Source organism: Meriones unguiculatus, chromosome 11, assembly GCF_030254825.1.
Source record: "Meriones unguiculatus strain TT.TT164.6M chromosome 11, Bangor_MerUng_6.1, whole genome shotgun sequence".
Classification (NCBI taxonomy): Eukaryota; Metazoa; Chordata; class Mammalia; order Rodentia; family Muridae; genus Meriones; species Meriones unguiculatus.
In genome coordinates this window covers 33,615,199-33,638,950 of record NC_083359.1, presented here as the reverse complement: position 1 = coordinate 33,638,950, position 23,752 = coordinate 33,615,199, and the positions used below count along the sequence as shown (strand labels likewise).

The 23,752-nt window shown below is 45.9% G+C and overlaps 1 protein-coding gene across 15 annotated transcripts in view; it reads right to left on the bottom strand.

The window, feature by feature from the left end:
• The window catches only part of Tenm2 (teneurin transmembrane protein 2), a 1,501,569-nt gene that overhangs the window by 64,410 nt on the left and 1,413,407 nt on the right, over positions 1-23,752 (bottom strand). For all 15 annotated transcript variants that reach the window (XM_060363849.1, XM_060363848.1, XM_060363851.1 and 12 more), the window contains one exon: positions 803-1,013. In XM_060363849.1, the coding sequence (XP_060219832.1) occupies positions 803-1,013 (211 nt within the window). The remainder of the gene's footprint in view (positions 1-802; positions 1,014-23,752) is intronic.

The window sequence follows — 23,752 nt, the reverse complement described above, 5'->3', positions numbered from 1 at the left end:
CCATCTATGCCTGTTAAGGGCCTCTGCCCTGCTAGCCCCTCCCCTTTACAATGTATACTGTATACAGTGTCTGGAAAACAGAAGGAGTGGGATGAGAGGGTGTCTTACGCTCAAACCTTCCCCTCGCCCTCTTCCCCAAGGACAGGCCTGACTTGCTCTGACTTGAGAATAAGGTGGCCAAGCTGACCACAAAATAAATTCAAAATGTGGCCTCCCAAAATTCATAAACTCCAGATTACCAAATGAGAACAAAATTGGACTGGAAAGAACGCAGGCACTTGGAGAGAAATGCCTGGGCTCAGCACCTTGGACACTACAGGGCGTCTCACATGCGGGTTGTGTGAGCAGCAGAGACAACATTCATAACACCATCCTAGGTGCTCAATAAATTCCTGGAACTGGCATTGCCGTGACTGTAAGATGCCACGAATGATAGGTTGTGTTATCAAGTTAATAACAGCTTTCAAAAACACTCCATCGAATTGACTATTTCAGTTATGCTCAAACAAAAGCCTCTCTCTCAGAGGCATTAAAAAAGGGATTTAAACAATGACAAAAATGTCATAAAGGAACAGATCATAAAAAATAATCATCTCAAAACTCAGAATCAACAGGTGTCATCGTGAGGCTGGGCTGCAGGGAGTCCAATCCTGCAGAGCAGCCACAACTCTAGTCTAGCATCTAGAAGTGAAGAAAACAACTTCAGTGAGCTGTGGTGGTTTCCAGGAAATGGGTCTACGGAAAAGACAGAGAACTTCCATTTGCTCTGATAGAAAAAGGAGTGAGGATCTCAGTGGCCTACCTGCTGTTGAAGGGGTTGTCTCCGGGGATGATGTGGGTGCTGTCCTTGCCTGCCAAGAGCTTGATGCGATCATAGAAGGACTTCACTGCGGGCCAGTCTGTCTGGCCTTGCTGAATGATGTCCAAGGGGTCTCGAGACCCCCGACAGAGCAGGCTGTTCTGACAGGCTGACTGCAGGCAGCAGTCAGGATCCAGGCAGTCCACCAGGCCATCTGGAAGGGCGGAAACAGAGCCAGGGTCAGAGCACTGTATGGCACCAAGCCATTTGGAGATGCTGAGAGACGTTAGCATGTTGGTCACCATCAAACCTTTCCATGGGCCTTAGACTGGCAGGTTTCACACAGCAGGCCTTATATAATTGCAGCTTCCCCGACCCGGAAAAATAAACGATGGAAGAGCACAGCTGAAAATACCAATAGTGGTTTCTCTGGTTTGGTCGTCTTTCTTTGTTTTAATACGTTTTCCTAAAATTTCTTCTTCTTACTACTACGTGTAGATATTATTAGAACCATCAGGAATAAAACCTTGAGCTTTGCTTTTAAATAACACAGTATAAAAATTGCCCAGAGACTGTTTCCAAGGGTCTGTGCAGATGAGTATATATTCATTAAACAAGGTGTAAGGATTCTGTCAATCTTTCTCCCCTGGAGAAAACCATTCCAGCCCCCCTCCACCTAAGCCAGCAAGGGAACTCTCAGCAAGATGGAGAATCAGGTGCTATGAGCATCACCTCTTCAAGGAGGTGTGGAAGTGGCTTTGTGTGGCAACTAGGAAGAGAAGTCACTTCTGCTCTATCTTCCTAAGCAGGACACTGTCACTTAATTTTCCTAGATTCTCACTCTTGACCCTCTTTCCCGGGCTGCTCTTATTCACCAACCTACCGTGCTCCACACGTCGGAGGGCTGTCCACATCCGGGAGCGGAACAGTTTGCATAGAGTCATTGCTCCTGTCTGGAAGGAGCGGGCAGTGCAAGGGAGAAACAGACAGGGTGACCCACCGTATAAAGCTGAGTTTAGGGGTGCCAGTTTTACTCGGGTCATCCTCCTGATGGCACCCCTGGCTAGGTTAGTGTTACGCACTGTGCCCCACTCCCCTGTTGAGATCCTACTCCCAGCCCTCTTTCTGCCCCCAGAGGACACTGAGAAGGAACTGGGCCATCGCCAGACACTTATATCCCCTAGAACTCTGGATTCCCCAGTCCACGAGAAATAGATATCTGCTGTGTAAGCCACACCCACCATAAGCCACACCCACTATGGTATTTTGTTATAGTGACGAAAACTGATTGACTTTGCTCCTGCCCTATGCATCTTGGGTTCTCTAAGAATGGATACGGGTTAGATGCCCACAGAAAAGGATGAAGGACCTGCCGCAGGTCTCCCCATAGAGAGCCTCCAGGAGGAGATTCTGGAATCTGCACTCTAACCAGGATTGTCAGGTGACTGCAATGCATAATATATTTTAGAACCATTGCTGATGAAGCTAACTTCCTTGCGCTGGAATTAATTATGTCTTTATGCTTGCCTCCCTATGGGGAAAAGAACTCTGTGAAAGATGAACAGGGCCTTATTAATGTCTACATTTATGTCCTCACTCAGTGTCCTGCAGAGAACAGGATACTTAACAAGTGTTTGTTGAATGAGTAAATGACTACTTCCTGTTCTTCACATGTCAGAGAAGGCCCAGGATCAGAATGTTCAGGGCAGTGTTTTTTTTTTGGAATTCCTTATCAGAGTGAGTTTTTTTTTTTTGTTTGTTTGTTTGTTTGTTTGAGCACGTGGTAGAAGAGCTTGAGAATGACTTAGCCGATTCCTTTTGGATTTGATAGCAAGGCATTTGGAGGGGAGGTGGAGGAGGGAACAATTAGCATTATGGAAGTATGCTGTCCAATCCTGGGCTGTGCCATGACAAACACTTGTCCAGGACTGCTGAATCAGAGGCCTGGCTGCAGGCTTTTAAATTTACAACAATGTTTTTTTTTTTTTTTTTGGCATCCCCCTTTCCCTTTGGTTTCACTAATGAAATTGAAATATGTAATTTCACCAAAGTTCCTCCGTAATTTAGCAATTAATGTACAATTATTTTAATGCATTACTTTCTTTTTAGCAAACAAACAAATTAGGAGGTTGCATGTTTTGCTTGGCTTTAAATTACGGAAACTAGCCTCTCATTTTCCACGTGGGCAAATGCTGCTGGTGTGACTCGTAATACATTTAATTTACAAAATTTCCTAGAAATCCAGACTCAGGAGGATGGGCAGGCAGGCGTGGTATAAATTTAGAGACTTTTGCAATCGAGGCTCCGAGCAGCTCAGCTCTGTGTGCTGGCTGAATGTGAGGCTCCCCAGTGCCCAGGCAAGTGGAGGCCCCGGAAACAGCACTGGAAGATGAACAACGTCTTGGCAGCGGGCTGATCCAGGAACAGAGCCCCAGATCCACCGTCCGATTGTTCAGTCTGGATTCAAGGGCCATTGGCAGAACAAGGAAGAAAAGGGGGAAAGAAAAAAAAAATAATTGCATCGAGTTCTGCCATGAACGTCACGTCTGTGGACAGCTGCAGCAGACAGAGGGGAATCTACTCCGAACGCTTGCTTTAGGTTTTAAAAATAACTCGCTGAGATCCGCACTTCTATTCAGCAGCCTACAAGCTTCTCAGGTGAGAAGAAACCCACTGTTGTTAGCGCTATGGATTTCTTTTAAGGTCGCCGGCCTCTTCCCATTAGGAGCTCCATCCATCTCTGGTGGCCTTGTCCTCCTACAGCTGGAAAGGGTTTCTTCCTCTTCTGGCCCATTTACCACCCACCCTACAGTACCAGCTCCAGGACGAGTATGCATCTGGTTCAAATAATCCCGGGAGACAGTTTTCCTATTAAGCACCAAGCCTTCTGGCCACCACTGGCAGGCTGTCACTCTTTCTGGGGTTACCGATACCTTCAACTGCCCCCCTGTTTTGTTGATACTTTTTTTTTTTTAATCTGAGGGCTCAGTGTGGCAACAGATGGCCTAAACATATCAGCAATATCAAAAACAAATACAAAGAAAAGAAAACACACAGGCTCCCTTCCCACACATTTACATTTCTCTGCTAAGCTGGCAGTATTTGGGGTGCGGGTCTTATTAGGCCAGCAGCCTACCCCACGCCTGTAATGACCTCCTCATGCTGCGTGATCACTGGCTGCCGCCCCCAACACTTTCCGACGACACCGTGAACTTTAAATTGGCCCTCCAGTCTCCCAGTGGCCTGTCAGTCACGAGAATCGCATCTTTATGCTAGCAAGCCCCTTGGATGGAGTCTGACATTGCAATCTTCAGTAAATTACCCCGTCACTGACAATCTTGCAAACAATCAAGCAGGCAATCAAACCGCTCTGAATTGCCGGTTCAGGACCCGAGAGGCTAGGACGTCTCCATCCAGCCGGGCGGGAAGCCGCAGGCCCTCTGATGACGCTGTCCCATTTCTTTCTTTATTTATATACCTACTTATTTGTTTGGCTGTGGTTCCCCCTTCCCCCCTCCCCCGAGAGGGTAGAGGTGGTGGTGGGAGAGGTTTGCAGCGACCATCAACAGGACCTTTATTCTGCCTCAGCAGCTGCGACTCCCCAGGTGGTCCGAGGTGTTGACACATCTGCTCATGCTTTCCTGTCAGCTCCAGTTCACCCTGTGAGACGTGGCCTCGGAGCCCATCGTAGGTGCTTTCCGTCAGAGCTGAGGCTAAATCACAGCTTTGGCTGATGTTCCTATGCACATATATCGTGGTGATTGGATTGGCATTTTCAGGGAAATGTGGGCATGAAGAATCTTTCTGGGAACAAGACTGGGCCCATTTAGTTATGTATGTATTTATCTATATTCTAATATTAATTTAATTTAGTTCCCGCCACACTAAGGCTCTTTAAAAAAAAAAAATCACTTTTCTGTCATTTTCTGTTACTGTTTTGATAGAAGGCCTTACGTAATTCACTCTATTTGTAGCTGAGGATGACCTTGAACTCCTGATCCTCCTGCCTCTCCACCTCCCAAATACCAGGACTGCTATTGTACACTACTTCACTGAGCTTAAACTTTAAATAAAAAAAAACCAAATCGCTTTTGATAAAGAAAATCAGAGAGAATCTTCCAAGACAATCTAGTAATAGGAAGTGCATTCTTTGGGTGAGAAGTCCTAAAGGAGATAGCCACATCCCCCACACAGAGTAGGAGGCAAGGACCTCCTGTGTGGAACCAGATGGATTTGTGGTGGAATTTCATCTTCCTTGGCCTCCTCCCAGCAGCGCAAGCGAGGCGAGATGAACACCTTCGCTGAGGCTCAGTTCGCTTGCCTGTGAAACTGAATTATCAGGCTGGGCGACGGTGACACATGCCTTTAGTTTCATCACTCAAGAGGCAGAGGCAGGCAGATCTCTGTGAGTGTGAGGTCACGCCTGGTCTACAAGGCAAGTTTCAGACCTTCATTCAAAGAACAACAACAACAACAACAACTGAGTTATCATAGTGTATGTGCTGCAGTGTGATGAGGCAGGGAATAACTGAGTTAATCTATAGAATACCCTTTTATCAAACACCACACATTTAGTAAACTATAGGTATTACCAAAAACAGAAGTTCACTGAAGTTTTAAACTCATTCTGCTTTAAAAAACTGGACAAGAAAAGTAACAAAATTAATACCCCTTTATACATAGAGTCATTCATTAGGATGGACCCTGGGCTGGTCAAATCCTGGCAAGCTTGCCGAGTTCCAAATAATGACAGGTTAGGAGTGACTGGCCATGAAAATAGATGCTCTGGACCAAGCAGCACTTTCATCTTTTAAAACTTGGAATTCTCACAGCAACTTTGCAAAGGAGAGTAATGCAACCTTGAAATCTCAGACACAGCACTTGAGTTTGAGTCTTGGGTTGCCTACTGTTCAACTTCTGTGGACAATCAGCTGCTTTCAGCCTCTTATCTTCCTCATGTGCCAAGTAGAGATGATGATGATGTGAGAAAGTGCTGTTTAGAGAATTAAATCAGCTAATTCTCAGTCCCCTGGATTTGGGGTCCATATTGGTGCCCTCAACTAAACTCAGAGAGAAGTGAAGCCAAGCCTACGTGCTTACATCTGAGCAGGCACATGGTTCCCTGTTCCCCAGCCAATACAGCACCACTGCTCCTTATACAGCAATTACATTGTAGCAGAAGTCACCTGCAGTGGTAGGCCTGTCTAACCACTGCCCTGTGACTTGTATGCAGATGGGGATGACTCTGATTGTGGCCCAACACAAACCCATAAATTTACTTATTTTTTATTTTTATTTTTTTGTTGTAAATTGATTGCCAAGCTTTCAGAGATGAACTCTGTAAATCATGTTGCATGGTGATGTCAAAAGGTTGGACATCCTGGAGCAGGATTCAGGAAGATGCGAGGAGGCTACCATGCAAACATTATAGTTTTCACACAAGGGATCTGAGCATTGGGGGGTTAGTATCTGTGGGACCCTGAGTAACCCCTCTTTGTGGATACCAAGGAACAACGTGGTACTCAGAGCAGTGCCCGGTACCATGTGTGCTCAGAGACTGAATTGCTGCCATCATCAGCATCCTACAGAGAAAGAAACTGAAGCGCAGAAGGCTGAGTCACTCTTAGCCAAGTAGCTAAGAAGCCAGAAACGGCAGCCAGTGATAGCATCACCGTTACTGGAAAGAGATGCTTCTTTATTAGAGGAAGTCCGAAGACACAGTTCTTGGCTAGTCACTCAGGGAAACTCATCACTTCTGAAGGTCTGTCTACTGCTCCAGCTGAAAAAAGAACTGGGCTGCTCTGGGCATCTGAAAAGGGAAACAAAGAGCCTGGGAATTCATTCCTAGAATCATGCTGTCAAGACACCCTTCTCCCCTGTTTACCTGTGAGATTCAAACCATCTCATTGACTTGACATGAACCTTTTGTGGTGGCTATAGCTTTGTGTCAGCCATCTCCAGCCCCTATCTAGTTTGCTTTGCTGGATTTTAAAAGGGCCTAGAGCCTTCAGCTCAAACTCTTCATGAATTCTTAACCAGTAAAGATGAGCTCTGGTTTGTGTCAGGAGGCCCCATGTACACTGGGGAGCAGCCATAGTCAACATTTGGGTATTTCAGAGTTGGTAAAACACGTAGTCTATCTTTTTGCCCAAAAAGAAGCTGTCTGTATCTTGGATTAGTGCCTTTTAAAGCGACAGGCTCTAGGACGTAAGGATGCTTATTTCACTTATTTTCCTTCTTTGGTCTTTGTAAACTGGGGGCTCTGGGAGAGTCTGGTTAGAAGCGTTTTGTTCCGTTTTGTGGCATCTTGTGCTTGGTATACTCATGACTTCCTCTTTGACCTGCATGAACTATACAGCTTTCTTAAGGCATTAAAGGCTTTAGAGGAACATCTGTGTTTACTTTTCTCAGTTTTGTCACGAGGTAGCACAAATTGACCTCAACGATTCAATTCAGGTGCCATGGATACTCTGTGGATGTCTACAGGAAGCCTGGTAAAAAGTTCAGACTGTGGTTGGGCAGGATTGCTTAGTGGGTCATGATATTTGCTGTCATCCTGATGACCTGGGTTTGATTCCCAAGACCCATATGGATAGAAGAAGAGAACCAACCTCCATATGTTGTCCTCTAATCTCCACACATATGTACACACATACAAAATACATAAATGTAAATATTTTTTTTGGGGGGAAGCTCAGATTTTCACACTGAAACCCACTGTTGCCAGACCATGGTTTGAAAAGACGCATTGGAAGGACGCACTTTGGCCTACTCATCAGTCTATCTATCCTAGTCATTGGACCAGGAGGCTGTGTGGAGGATTGGCTAAAACCATGGCATTTGAAGAGTGCACACAGATCCACAGACAGGGTGCTCAAGAACAGACACAATCAATTGCGATATGTTAGAAATTACAGTCTTCTCCACCAGGAGGTACTGGCTGGGGAAAGGCCCCAGGGAAATTTTCGGGAACTCTACACATTTTGCTTCTCATCGCAGCCAACTAGCCATATAGGCAATTGCTGTCTCAAGGGAATGTTGGGTGATCAGCCAAGATGAGACACTCAAGAGGCTTAGCAAAGTGGGCACACCTGGTCACGTACTAAGCATGTCTGGATCATTGTTTGTTTATTTATTTGGTTTTTCTGTTCAGCAACCATTGGTTTAGCCACACAGACACTGGTATTAACCAATTTTTCATTCCCCTTAAGAAAAAAAATGCAGGTAGCACACGTGTCAAACCCAGGACCCCCATGGAGTTTTAGGGAGATGGCAGCCCAGGGAGTGATCAGTGTCATCCTAAAGGACATGCGACCTCCAATATGTTTTACCCAGTCTTCTGTCTATATAAGCAATCTCCTAGTAGAAGTGGGCATTGCTGTGGCAACCCAGTCTCTACAGGACTGCAAAGGGAACAGTGCTCCCACCCGCAGCAGGTGTCTGTGCCCTTTGGAGCTGCTGGCACCCGGCCCTAGGACGATGTGCTCAGGCTGTACCACAGGCATTGAGAAACTTTCGCTGAAAAGCATCGATTCTTCACTGGAGCCCGCAAAACAAGCAAAGGCAAGACAAAAAGATGCATTAGGCATCTTGTCAGATTTTGGGGGTTTCAGACCCCCAGGACACACCTGAACCTGCAGCCACATTGGAAACCAGAAACAAGACTGCTCTAAGAGATGAAAATTTTGTGTGCACATTGATGAGCCGACAAGCCTCCCCTCAGATGATGGCAATTATCTGTGATGCTGAGCTTGTCTCCTGGGGAAGATGTGATCATTTCGTGGGAACCATATTGCTCCCCTCAAGTGATGACAAGCACAACTTCCTTTAATTACTCTGCAGAGCCAGGACAGAAATGGCAATCACCCAGAACACACTTGAACCAAGATTGTGTGATGAGGCTTTGACCCTCACCTCAACCTCAGCTCCTCCTCTATTTAAGTGAAGGCTCCTGTAAGTGCCACAAAGGCATGCCTGTGGCACTGGAACACGTTTCTCAGCCCTTTCCCTATGCCACACTGATTGGCTCCTTTATCCATCATTCACCACAAACCATCCACTTATTTGGTATATTAGGACACAGGGCCTGTCCCAGACTCTTGGGACTCCTGGAGTTGGAGCAAACTCTCTCCTAAATCCCAGATTAACTCTTGGCATCTGGCCGAGTCTGCATGTATAAAGTGTGGGTAAAGGATGGTAGATGGTTCAAAGGTGCCCTGATGGGGAGACAGGGAGCTTACATGGGGTGATCTTACAAGTTAACATGCTGGCTTTGGCCTGTTGTTTAGAAATGTCCAAGGAAGTCTCTCTCAAGGCCATCACCCACAAAGATGTAGTACCTCGCCTTTCTCCAACTTGTTCATGGTGGCACTGGCTCTTGGCCCACTTAGAAAAAAAGCAGAGAAGCCCAGACTTTAGAATGACAACATTCTGGCTTTCGAAAGCTGGCCTCCTATTCCTGGTTATCTAACCCTGCGCAAGTGAACTCACTTTCCCGGTCTCTAGAATGGACTTAAGTTAATATCACCACCTTGACGTGCAGAGAGTTATAGGAGGGGGCCCAAATGAAGACCGACACACAGCTGTATGAATGACACTTCCTAATGATATTTCCTGCTCTCCACCAGAGAAGGGCAGTGTTCCATTTGCATTTCCCCCTATGCCTGCTGACAAGTTGGAAGTGAGGGATAATTGAAAGTATTCTGGCTTGATGTAACTAAGAAGTGAAAGGTGCGGGCAAGGCTGACTTGATTTAACCTGGCAATATGAGATTAGTTCTTCATTGCCTCTGTTAGGTCTCCCGCATTGCCAACCTCTGAAAGCAATAGATTGGCTGACAGGGTGCTCATTTGGAAGGTTTCAGCTGCCATTAATACCCTGGCTGCCTGACGGACCGTTGTTCCTCAGGCGGCCTGCACTCCCTCCGTGGAGGGCGGCCATTCTTAAATATTGCAAGAAGGAGAACCGTGTTTGCACTCCTGGAAGGCCTGTTGGAAGTTTTCCTCTTACTTTACGCCAATGCTTTGTGTCAGTCTGTGAGTTCCAGGGCCAAAGAGCCTTGCCCCAAAGCACCTTCAGCTTTTCTTAGGACTCAGCGATGGAAGATCAGTCAGGCCTGACCGGAGATCTGGCAGGACGGAAGCCCCACTCCTAGCTGCCTTGCCAGCTTTCCTGCTCTGGGGGATGGATGTGGGAAGGGAAGGCAGAGTCAGCTAGGAGAGCCACAAGGCTCTGTTACTCAAGGCAGGGCTGTGATTCAGGCAGAACCTCACGTCTCCGTGACTTCAGCTGTGTCTGGAGGCCACTGGGGGATATTTTCCATCACATCCCGAGAGTTCATCCGCTTTATTTATTTATTTATTTTGGTGAATGTTCTTTACCAAACAACAGATAATTGTCCCCCCTCCCCTAACAAAACACAACCAATAAAATCTGTTTGGGACTTTGGGCAGGGCTTGAAAGCCTATACCACTTACAAACTCTGTGGTGGTAGGGACCCTTGTTCTGAGCATGGAGTTTCTAGTATCCATAATCTAAACCAGTCTTTCTCAAAGTATGGTCCTTATTACATGGCCTGGAGAACAAGCATTTGTTGGAGAACAGGTCTCACCTGAGACCCGAGTTGTGGGCTGAAAACCTGGAATCTGTGTTTTATGTAAGAGTCCCAGGTGATTCCTTTGCTTATCAAAGTTTAAGAACCCTTGCTGTGAGCTACTGCAAAGACCTTTTAGACATCCACCTGCGGTCCTGAGGGACTATGCCAGCTTCTTCTAAAATCTGGGTCTCCTAAAGAATATTATCAGGGGTTTCCTGAAACACAAAAATGAAGGTGGCTGGGGCTGGGAGAGGCGGGATTCTATGTTCAAGCACAATTTTGGAGGCATCAGTTAAATCCCGTGAAACTAAGTTCTCACAGCACAACTTCTCAGAGCCCCTGGCATGTAGACACTCACAACTCTTTTATACCAAGCCCCTTCAATGGAGGACCCCTTTGTTTCAGTCAGGACCCTGCACTTGCCAGTGTCATCCAGTGTCATCCAGTCTAACAGCATGTGAAGGCTATCTGCCAGGAGAGCGGGCCTTGTTCTTAGAAGGGCCAGCAAAACCTCCCTGTTCTTCGTGATAACAAGTAGCATCATTGTCCCCATCTCCAGTTCTCCTTCATGGGAACCGTATTCTGTCCCTATTCTTTTTCTACCTTCTTCTGCTTTCTGGATCCCCTGGGGTGGCCCTGAGTGCAAGGGCCCAGTGCTAAGTGATATGTCATCCTGGGGAGCTGCATGTTGATGAAACATCGCACGTTTTCTGGTATTGTGGTACAGCACTGTCATCTGCAGAGTTCTTGCAGTTGGCTTACAAAGCAATTACAAATATATATATCTATATATCTATATATCTATATATATCTATCTCATGATGTCTTATTTAAGTTTGTGATTTTGTGTTGGGCTGTACTCATTGCTGCCCTTGGTGGGACGCAGCCCACGGCTGTGGTTCCCAAGCCTGCATTACAGGGAAGCGTGTCTCGTAAGAGCTAATAGTCGGTGTTTATGAGGAGTTTTCTAGGTGTCAGGGACTGTGCAGAGTAGTTTCCGTGTGAGACCTTGGGATCCCGGGCCTCAGGGCTGTCATTTGCAGTGTCAGAACAAGAGATCTAGTCACAGGTGAAATGACTCGGTGAGGTGGTGAGGTTGGGTTTGAACACGTTTTGCTGTTCTCGGAAGGCAAGTCTTACAAGCAGCTGCTATTAGAGGCTGTGCTTCTCATGAAACACCCCTGCCTTCTGGGGAGCCATGCTTTGAGCCTGCCGCTTGTCCTTGCACCTAAGGCATAGTCAAGGCAATCGGAAGACCAGTGACATGAATACACATTGTGCCGGGTTATGGAATACTTAGTTTTCTACTCCGGGACTTCACTTACATCCAGTCTCTATCCTGACTTGGTGGGTGACCACTGGCATGGCCCTGCACCAGCTTTTAATGGAAGTTTTGGTTTCTTTTAAAACTCAGTTACATTATGTAAATATGTTTTTGTTTTAATCCCAAGTGTGGGATTTTAGTTCGGGGGCTTTAGTTTGTCCACAGCTGATAATTGCCTCCTGCGGGGCGTGGTCTTTGCCAGCTGGTAACGGCCTGCCCTGTGAAGCATGGAGGGGGTGTGGTTTAGGACCCTGATGGGTATAAATATGAGAGCCCAAAAACAGAAGGGGTGGTATGAAATGGCGGTGTGTGGCAGTTTGTTGAGGCCAGAGACAGACGGAAAGAGATGCTTCATGGTGCAGGGGCTTGGAGGAGACTGCTTCCTCTGACAGAGACTGAACCCACTGACCCTAAACAGCCGGGAAAAGGAAAGGGGTCTGTGTCTCCTCTCCCCACTAACCTTCTGTCTCCTACCTACAGTTGGGGGTTGGAAGGCAGAGGCTTTGAGGAACCCCAAATTTAGTAGAGTTTAAAAACGAGTGCAAACCAGCTCTTCAAGCTTCCCTATGCTTTCCTACTATACAGCATGAATCCTTCATCCAGCCATGATCATTCACATACGTTCTTAGGAATCTCCCAACTGGCTTCTACGGTCTCCATTTTGCAGGTGGAAAAACTGAGGCTCTGCTGAAGTGCACAAAACTGTTACGTGATGGATGCGTGCAGATTGCCATCTGCTTCCACAGCCTCTTGACTTCTACTCTTCATTCTTATAGGAGGCAGTGGGGGGTCACAGCAAGTCAGGGTTTTCTCTGAATGTTGAGGTTTCAGCAAGCACCCTCAGTTTCTTCTTTTCTTCCTTCTCCCTTTTTTTTCTGTCCAACCCTGACTCTTTCCTTATCTAGCCCTTCTTTCCACTCTTGGCTAGCTGACTTCCTTCAGCCCAGAAGCAGCTTCTAGAAATGATCTCATTTGATCAGCAGTTCAGTACCATGGACAAACCCTGACCTAGCACATACTCACCCTGTTAGCCCCCAGCCATGTTTGCTGTACTATCGGGACTTCCATCCTGGTTGCTGCTGTCTACCCCTTGACTGCTACAAAAACCACTGGCCACGGAGAGCAGGGCCTCTGATCCCAGCCTCCCGGTCTCCCCGAGTGCTCACCCTATGCCTGCTGTGCCTGGCCTCTCACAGCCACCTTCCTCCTCAGCCTGGCTCCTCATCAGCTTGCGTTTCACAGAGCCTGCTGACAGGTCAGACAGACGGAGCGGATGGCCACGGAGCCTAGGCCCAGCAGGGGGTAGCAGCCTAGTGGGGTGCCAGACAGTGACCTGCTGGGTCCTTCAGGAAAAAAAAGGGGGCTGTCACAGTCAATGCTGTGGAGCAACAAGCTGGAACAGCTACTTTCTGCCTGAGGGGAGACCCGGGGATGTCTGTGTCCTGGATGGGCCTCAGAATTGAGACTGTTGGGGCGTGATGCTTCTCTTCCTGTGGCATAAACACACGCTTCTGACTGCTGGCTGGAAGGAGGGATTGGATTCGGTTATCATACAAACGTTCAGCTTGATTAGGACAATGGAAAGAACTAACTTCTAAATTGCTCCCTTCCTAAAGACACTCAACCCCGGTGCACTAGGCCCTGGATGAAGTCTCAGGATGAACTCATTTCCTCCTCATGTCTCCTTTGTGGGATGGCTGCCGGAAACCAATATTGTAGTGCTGGTTATGCCTGCGATCTGGAGACAGGTGACGTGCATCCAACAAGCCGACTGTATGCAACATATTGTCTGCGACCCATCAGCTCTGTGGTCTTAAGATTCTCACTTTCCTCTGGACCTCAGTTTCTTATCTACAGAATGGTACTAATAATCATATCAGTGTGACACGGCTGTCACGAAAGATTAAGGCTTTTATTGAAGGCCTTTAGTATATGGTGACCACTTGCTTCCACCTACTTCACAGCTGAAGAAAGCCAGTCTTAGAGAGATGGAGGCTTGTGAAAAGCGAGGCTGGGATCGATACAGCGGGCCCAGCCTCAGCCTTCCCCACCATGCTATGCCTTGCCCAATGAGCGTAACACTGCTCATGTCCCCTAGGAAGTTAATGTACAGGATGAAGCAACTTTGGTAAGAGCGATGAAGAATAGTATGGTCATGTGTAGTGTCTTACTGAAAGGAAATAACCAATCTTTTTGTATTTTTTCGCATTAGTAAAGCGGCTTCGGTAGTATAGAGTGACTTAGGTTTATTGCTTTTTTAAAATAATATATATGTTTTTGAGAACTTTGTAACGTGTTGTGGCAGTTTCTTCAACATGGTACAAACTAGGGACAGCTGAGAAGGGAGAATCCCAACTGAAGTATTGCCCCCATCAGACTGTGGGCAAGTCTGTGGGGGCTTTCTCTTGATTGACTGTTGATATAGGATGGTGGTGCCACCCCTGGCCTCATAGTGCTAGGATATATAAGAGAGCGAGCTAAACAAACCACAGAGCAAACCTGTTCCTCCATGGTCTCTGCTTCAGTTCCTGCCTCCGGGTTCCTGAGTTCCCTCCCATCTGACTTCCTTAGATGATGGACTGGAACAGGTAAAGTAAAACAAACCCTTTACTCCCATGTTTTGGACATGGGTTTGTCTCAGCAACAGAAACATAGCTGGGACATGCCTATAATGTATCTTGATCATATTTACCCCAGCTCTTCCCCTAGTCCCTTTCAGATCTACCCTGCACCCTTTCAACTTTGTGTTCTTTGTATTTACTTATTTACTTATATTTATTTGTTTTGTAGCCTACTGATCCCAAGTTGTTTTGCCCATATGTGGATGGGTGTGGGGCTACGCAGTGAGAATGCTCACTCCTCCAGAAACCTTAACTGTCAGTAGCTCCTTGGTTATGGATGGGGTTTAGGAAGGTATCATTGTTTAAAGCAGTGAGTCTTTTTTTTTTTTAATTTTTAAATCCTATCTTGAAATGTATATAGTTTATCTGTATATAGTCTACTAAGTAACAGCAACTCTTTTATAGTTGTCTCATGGAGGCAAGTGTGTATCAGTTCATGTGACAGAGTCAATTATGACAGACAAGGACCTGAGAACATGAAGCTAGACTCAAGAGAGGCAAAGCGGGACGCGTGCCAGACAAAGGGACGCATGCCGGACATTGAGGGAGTGAGATGCTTTCAAGACACTGAATGTGACAAGGTAAACCAGTGGACGGTGTAGGTAGGGGGACTGATGAAGGAAGGGGAGGCAGGAAGGGCTTCCAGGAAGAAGTGATATTTAAGTAAAACCTAAGCGACATGAGGACACCTGTCACAGAAACATCTGGAGAAATTGTCTTCTAGGAAGAGGAGACAGATGTGCAAAGGCCCAAGGTGGGAATGTATTTGATAGTTGTAGGATAAAGCAGGCTAGTAGAGGTGGAATGGAGGAAAGAAGACAGGAAGGAAAGGGACCAGAGGTAAAACAGCAGCTTGCCTGTACAGAGCACTGCGACTTACCGCAGGAGCCTGCCTGCCTTTCTCTGGGAGATGATGGAACGTGAAGAGGCCAGAACAAAGATGCTGTGCTTTGACTGTTAATAGGGTTCTTCTTAGGTTTCTGCGTAGACTGAGCCAGAAGATGGAGGACTAACCACCAGGACAGTGAAGTTGGTGGCATGACGTGGGAGAAGGGGGTAGAGGTGGAAAACATTCACACACTATTACCCTAGTGCTTAGCAATGGAGATTGGAGGGGCTGTGCCAGGGACCATCCAAAGATATGTCTGGCAACATGCACAGCAGTCGGCATGCCAGAGCTCAATGGCTTGGCCACCTCGGTAGACTGTGCCAGTTGGCAGGTGATGACATTACTGCTGATTGTCAAAGGGCCCCAGGGCGATGGCTTCTTCCCATACCTACCTTTTATTTCAAACCTCCAGAAGGAGGAAGACAAAACTCTAGAAGCTGGAGTCCCAAATTGCTTCCACTACTGTCCCTGTGTGTGTTTGACCTGCGTGAGCCTAGAGATATTTCCAGGGTCCTTGTGCCAGTCGAGTTGCCATTATCTTGGGATGTAGAATTGCTTGGCCTGTTTTTCTCACTAGGTGAACTTGGGACTGCCATGCTCAGAGGTATCACCGCCTGCTAGCCTGAGCTTTAATCAAAATGGTACCCGTGGGGGTTGCTATCGCCTGGGTGCTTACTAGAAACACCGAACCCAACCTAGAGAGATGGGGCCGAACAGTCTACGCACATGGCTTAGACGGTTTTGACTGTGGCTCACATTGCTGTATTAATTCAACAGTGGTTTCCCAAACCCTTTAAGGTAGTAGCTAGCCTTAGCCCCATTCTACAGAGGACAAAACTGAACCTCCGGAAGATGCAGTGATGAGTTCGTGCTGCTCACAGGGAACTGAGATACGGGCACAGTGTTCTCTGATCCCAGCACCTCTTCATCAGTCTGTCTGCCTCTTCTCTCCATGGGGGTAGAGTGTCCACATGTGCAGTAGAGGGATATAAAAAGGTCATTTTTTTTAAAGACAAGAGTGTGTGTTTCAAAATTACTTAAGCAGATAAATAATATTCTGTTTGAGTGAAAAATCTGGCTATGATGTTAGATAGTAAGGTACTATGTGGAGGGAGGCAGAAGCGAAGACTTCAGGCATGACACAGTGTTCCCACACAGAACCACACTCCCATGGCATACACAATCACCTGAGTTGCTCACAGCCCTGCTTCCACAGCTCCCTCCTCTATTCTCCTTGTGGACTCTGTTGGAAGGGTCCCAGCCTTCTTGGAGATGCTCAAGGATCATTGCTGTCCCCATCTCTAGGTCTTTCAGATTTTAGTCCCTTTACCCACAATGCTTTTTCCTCCTTAGTAATTTAATATCCCAAATACCTCTTATAATTTAAGACATGCTCATTTATTTTGAGATGAGGTCTCACTCTAGCCAAGTCTGGTCTGGAACTCACTATGGAACCAGGATGACCTTGAATTTCTGGTGATCTTCTGCCTTAGCCTTTAACCTGAAAACCTTTTTTTTTTGAGACAGAGTCTCATGTACTCAGGCTAGCCTTGAACCATGTAACCAAGGCTGGCCTTGAACTCATGGTATTTCTGCCATCACCTTTGAAATGCTGGCATTAAAGGCATGCATTGCCATGTCTGTTTCACCTACTTTGGAAGTCTCTGATGACCTGCTGGGAACTCATAGCCCCTTGACCTTTCTTCTGTCATGGATGCTTGATACCTTGTGTTTAATAAACATTTTACTACCATCAACCCATGCACTCTTTGAACGCAGAACCCGAGCCTCATTCATTCATGTCTTTGGGAATGGGATGTGGGTATGCACAAAAAAATTTTGGGTCATTCTGACATGAAGTATGGCTGTGCTGGGGATGTTGTTTGCTATTGGACTCATTAATGACAAGTGATCTGAACAGGGCTGTACTGAAGGCAAAATAAGAGATGGGCTTGGGGATGTAGCTGGAGATGACACTATTAAGTGCGTTGGACATGATCACTCATCCTAATCTAGGTCTGGGGCTGATGTAGATCAATGCTTAAACATTAATCGTAGATACCCATTTTCCTAAAGGCCACCAGATCCTTTTGCTGGTTGCATTGCAAGGGGGAAAAACAAAAACAAAACAGACTAGATTGTGAGTCAGAAAGTGGACTCTGTCCTGGTCTACCATGCTTGCTATATGTCCTTGAAGAAATTACTTTATTTCTATGGATTTTGTAGCTGCTATGGATTATGAGAGACTTGATAAAATAAGTATTTTCTTTTAATTTAGTTATGTTAAGAGAGAGCATCTCCATGTAGTCTAGGATGACCTTGAATTCAAGATCTTCCTGCCTCAGCCTTTCAAGTGCTGCAAGCACAGGCATGTACTATTATGCCTAGGAGTACTAATATATTCTGGTCTTATAGTACTTGATAGTCCCAGATACCCATGGCGGAAATATCCCATGATTCTATGAATGGATGTCCTTTAGAGTGTGTGACCTCAGAATGTCAGAAAGCTACGTGTGTGTGTGTGGGGGGGATGGGAGCGATGGACAGATTTATAGTGACAGTCCTTAAGGAGAGGGGGAATTGAGAGACTTGCCCTGTAAAGATTTTCTTTTTGCTGTGGGTAAGGAGAAAGGGAGGCTTGGAGCAGAGAGGGATGGGGAACCTTGTCATTGTCTTTGGATTCACATTTGGCCACCGTGGTTCTGGCCTCTCTCCAATCCCCTAGAGCTCTTGGCTGAGAAGATGGAAAAACCAAAGAAAAGAGCACAGGCCTTGGGCAGCTGCTCCCGCTGCACTGCAGAGAACGCCTCGCTATTTAGAGTCCAACTGTTCCACTTTCCCCTGCTTGCCCCTGGCATTCCAGTGCATAAGCACTTTGTGGGAAAAAAAAAGGCATTCCAAGTCCCTAGCTGGGGGGAAGGAGCTGATGCTGATGGTGGATTTCAGTGTGTTCAGAACTGGTGTTTCTGTAGGACTGAGGCTGCACCAGAGCTTGGGCCTGCCCTGCTCTGATAATGGACAGAGTGCTCAAGTGCTGGAGTGACCTCAGACCTGAAGAGGGCCCTTGGCCTGTGTTCTGGATCTTGGCAGGGCTGTGTTGTGACTTTGAGACCTTGACAAGCTCCTGTACTTCTCTTTCGAAGTATGGTCCTGGTGAATTTGGGATATGTTGGTGAAGTCTCAGGATGTGCCTGAGCCAGCGAAGTCTTTAATCCCTTTCAGGCACTGGACATCATATCCTTTGACATCAGGGCAAAAGAGATTCTTTTTGGGACTAAGTGGCTTTTCCTGGCACCTGTGCTTCTGGAGGAAATGTTTCTCAGCTTCACTATTATTTCCATGTTAGCCCTGGTTACTCACACTATGGGCAGCTTTCCTATACATAAGGATGGCTAGCAGCAGCCTTGGCCTCACCTAGGAATATTTCCTGTCCGTCATCACTTAAGAAATGCTTCCAGAGATTATTAGAGATTTCCTGGAGAGCATAGTTGCCCCTGATAGGAAACCACTGATCTGGACCCAGACTGTGGGGAAGACAGAACCAATAAATATGGCACCAGGACATCCAGGTGGCAGACACAGACAAAAGTCAAGGAGCTGCTATAATCTGGAAGAGCCTTTGGCCAAGACAAAATTACCAGAAGCCAATTCAATGTCGTAAATGTTACCCTCTGACCACTGGTTCAATCTGTGTTTCAGCCCTTTAATTCCCTAAAATAAATCTCTAGTGATTTAAATGACTAGCATTAAAATTTATTTTTAACAAGTGTGCCTTGGAAGGTGTGCATGGGTGCAGGTGCCTGTGGGGGCCAGAAGAGGGTGCTGGGTCCCCTGCTACTAGAGTTGTGAGCCTCCCAACTTGGGCTTTTGCAAGAGCAGCAAGGACTCTTAACCACTGAGCATCTGTCCAGCCCCTTGATTAGCATTTTACAGATTAGGCATCTTCATTGCAATTTTTATGATGAATATTGGATTTGTCATGTAATCAGGTGAGAAAAAACCTAATCTCTTAAGAGACACTTAATAACCATTTAAAGTACGGAAGACTTGATTAGGAAAGACTGAAGGTGCTATGTTGGGTAAATGCATAAACTTTAATTTAAATGCCTTAAAAATTGATGGTCAAATCCATTTCCCTAGGAAAAGGGTTTCAGTGGGGGGAGTCTTATCTTTAAAGTGTTTATTTTGTTTAGTGTGTGTGTGTGTGTGTGTGTGTGTGTGTGTGAGTTCTAATAGAAATCCTGCCCTTGATTTATTCCTCTCTGAAAACATCCATTGTGAGTATTTTAGAAGGAATGAGACAATGGCTTTAAAGATGGAAAGTTTTACATCCTAGAAGCTACTTGAAAGGACTGTTTTGAGTCTTATTTTCTGAGTCCCCACGTTTGTTTCTGTAAAATAGAAATACAGTCCCTCCCTTCCTTTGGGCTTCCCGTTCATGCATTCAACCAAAACTGAATAAGACACATTCAGAGGAAACAATTTCCTCTGTACTGAACAGGTGCACACCATTTTTTTGTGTCACTCTATAGATAATACAGTATAGCAATTGTGCACCTAGCATTGCATGATAACAGGTATTATTGGTAATCTAGAGATGATTTAAACACACAGGAAGATAGATTCGGGTTATATGCAAACGTTACACTAATTTATGTAAAGGACTTAAGCATCCTCTTATTTTGATATCCACACAGTGAGTAAAACTAGTCCCTAGAAGACAGCAAAAGATAGTTGTTATATGGTAGAAGCGACTCAGAAAACTTAAGCTGCTGGACAAAACAGCACAACTAGAAAGATCTACATAGGAAAAACCAGGAGTATGACGTTCATGCTAGAAAAACATTAAATGGTGAGATGGAAGAGGCCAGCAAAGGGCATCTGACCCAAGAACTGAAGGATGAGAAGAAACCATCACAAACAGATCCTGGCTTGAACGTTTTACTGGCTCCGAGCCAGCAAAGACCCTGTGGTAGATACAGCATAGCTGGTTTGAGGATCAGAAGGGTAAACAGTGAGGCTGAAGCAAAGCTTGTAGGGAAGGTAGGGGGAGGATGGTCAGAAGGCAAGCAGGGGACACAGAGGAGGCCAACTAGCCAGGGTGAAGCAAACATTTGCTTTGATTCTAATTGTGTGAGAAACCTCTGAGGACATGATGGATGTGACTTATAATGGAAGTGTCCGGTAGCTACTGGGTCAGAAAATTAAGGATCATGAAATAAGACAAGAAGCACAGAGAGCCACCCACTTAGTGTTTACTCTCATTATCTTGGTACATAGGAGGCCCAGCCCAGTGCTGGCACATTTAGTGATTATTATTCTTATATGAAGCGAAGAACAGCGAATTTCCATCTGCAGTTTCCCACCAATGGATCGTCTAGTCCAATACGCCCAGGCTTTCAGAGATCTTACTGCAGTGGAAAGATCTCAGACACCTGTTGCCATGTCCTCCCCTACACTCTCATGTGGGCTTGCTCTGCTTTCTCCTAAAGAAGAGAGACCCAGTGCCAAGCCAGCTGTTGGAGACCTTCAGGCCAAGTTCTCTTCCCAAGCATTTGGAGCATGGCTTTCCCATCTGGGAGTAAACTGGGACCTTGCATATGGCTTCAGATACATTTACCACCAGGCCTTTGGAATCTGAGAAAGATTCCTCATTCAACCCAATTAACAGAACTCAGGTGCATTTTGAAACCATCTTCCAACTGACTGAATCATCAATGTATGCGCACACATTAGTTAAGGCGTTTTTCAGTGGGTTCACCAAACACAGTCTCTCACTGGATGGAGAAACTCTTTAGCTTTAACAGCCATGTCTTCCAGAGTCCCTAGCTTGGCTCAGCCAAAGGTACAGACAAGGTGAGGTATTAATTAACAAGTGAGATAAATGCCCAAATCACATCCTTGAATTGAGTCAAACCAATCTGGATGGCGAAGGGATGGGAAGGGGGGTGAAGGAGCTGTGGGCAAGGGGCAGATTTCATCTGTTTCAAGTGCTCTGGATATAGTCCAGTGTTATGTCTCCTCATTTAGACCTGGCTAGAGTGCCTTGGATGGCATGCCCAGAACTCAGGCCAGCATCCACAGCTCTTAACCCAAGGCTGCCTCCTCTGGAGCAAAACAAGGAACCAAACCTTGCCAGCAGAGGCACAGTAGGAAACACTATTCTGAAGGGAAACTGGAGTGGTTGTTGAATTTATGAAGAGAAATGAAGACGCTGCTGGTGGACTCAAGAGCCCTACCATGGATGGCTTGCTCCTTCTGCCCTGTGGCTTTGTGGATTCCCCTTGGGGACAGGATGAAAACTTGGCTTAACTTTGAGATGTATTTTTCTCATCCTGTTAATGTCATGTTCCATAACAGTTCTTCCTCTTTGTTCTTCCTTTATCACTGCTCATGCACTGATTATCAAAACAATAACAACCTCTGTGTATCCTATCTTTTCAGAGGGACAGCGAGCTCTTTGTGACACATGCCATGGCTGTTCTAACATTTTCCATAAGTCAGTTTCTATTGTTGAACATTTGGTAGACTCTCAAAATGTTTGTTAAACCATGAATGAGTAAGTTAACAGAGTTTGGATGGCTGGACAGATGGATGCGTAGGTGAATGGATGACTTTTAAGGCATATGGTTAGAAGGATAGATGGAGTCATTCTTTCATGACAGAAAGTTAAAGGTGTTTTAAACTTTGAAACAAACATCATCCACCTCTACAACTAGCAGTGGAGGATATTTTTAAAACATGCCTGATAGAAATGGTGGGTGTGGGCTGTATATATGGAGCACAGGAAGAAAGGGAGGAAGATGGGTTAAATGTCGGCTACACAGGAAAATGTTACAATGAACCTGCTACAGTAAAAACAAGTTGAGAAGAAAAGCTAGGCACATTCTAGCTACTCAGGAGCTAAACCTGAAATGGTTTATGCCTTTTCTTCTAATTATTTTTTTCTTCCTTAAATAATGTTCCTCTCTCCTCATTTCACTCCTCATGTGTTCTGGGAATTGAAGCGAGTAGGGATCTATACATCCATGGTGTATAGATAACTATGACACAGGGCTGGGCTAGCTACCCCAGGGGCAAGCATCATTTAAAATGTTTTTCCCAAAACATTTTGGTTTGTGGGCCATTCTCTGGGGTGCTTCGTAAGCATACAGACTATGGCACTGGGAACCTGACTTTAAATGAGACTCAAAAGGTGGGGACCAAAAAAAAAAATGACTTTCAAGGTCTCCATGGGGTTCTGCAGCACTGAAGTCTAATGAGACCGGCCAGACTTCACAGCTTTATGTACTGGGAAAATCATTGGTGGGATTCTGTTTGGATTCTGATTGTCTTCATTCTAGAAAGTAACAATAATAGTAACACTATTAAGGCTAGCACCGGCCAACCTATCTGTGCATTCTACAAACTGACCCTCTGTAAAAAATGTCCCATGCATTTGCTCAAACTTCATACTAGCTCATGGAGTTGACATAATCACATCGATTTTTACAGCCAAGAAAAAAAATTGAGACTCCCAGAACTAACATGCGAAGCTGAGATACACAAGCTAATTCTCAAGACCAGAGGCTGTATCACTACAATGCTACTGTGTCACCTATGCGGACACCACAGAAGCAAAAGAGGAAGAGCAGCATGCCATCCCTTATTGGGCTGAAAAAGGATAAAGGAGAGATGACAGTTCTGGGCAGTGATACAGGGTAATGGGACAAGTTTAGCTTAGGAAGGGCATCTTTCTGCCTTTCCAGATTCAGGCTTGATGAGGTCCTGGCCCTGCCTTGTCAGGGCTGCCCTGTGGCCCTGTACACCAACTGGCTAGGGAACCTGATCTATCCTTCAGGAGGCTCAGGCAGACTCTCATGCAGGCTGGAAATGATGGACTTCGGGCATTTAGCACATGGAAGCTTTGTGTCCGGCTTCTAAGTCCTGGGTGACAAAGGGGCCTCCCGGGAGCAAGTACAGGCTCTCCAGGCCAGACGGCCTAACGATGCCTCCTCACCTTGCCATTCCCACTTCCAGAGGAAATCTACACACCCTCTCTCCTACCCCTGGCTGTGATGAACTAGAGCTCGCACCTCTGTCTTGGTGGTGATAATTAAATATTATCCGCCTGTCACTTGGCACACATGTTGTGTGTATTCTCAGACTTTAATGAGCTGGTATTTGTCTCCTGTAAGCAAAAATATTTCTTTGAGTCTCTTCTTTTCCAAATTGGGGTGAGTGGTTCAAGTGAAGATCTCTCACTTTTAAAAAGACAAGTCTCTGGCCAGCTTGTCTGACTGTCACTACTTTTTCTATCCCCCACCCCCAGCCCCATTTCTTTCTTTCTTTCTTTCTTTCTTTTTTTTTTTTTTTTTTTAACACCCAAGGCTTGTCCATTCTGAACTGGTCATTGCTTTCTGAGGTTCTGTGAAAAGTCACCTGGCTGGTGGGTGTTGTAGAAAAGGATGAGAATTCAGAGGCATGCTTTCAGCATGCCCGTTATTGTGGGCACACCTTAAAGTGGCCTTTCTTGACAGGTTTT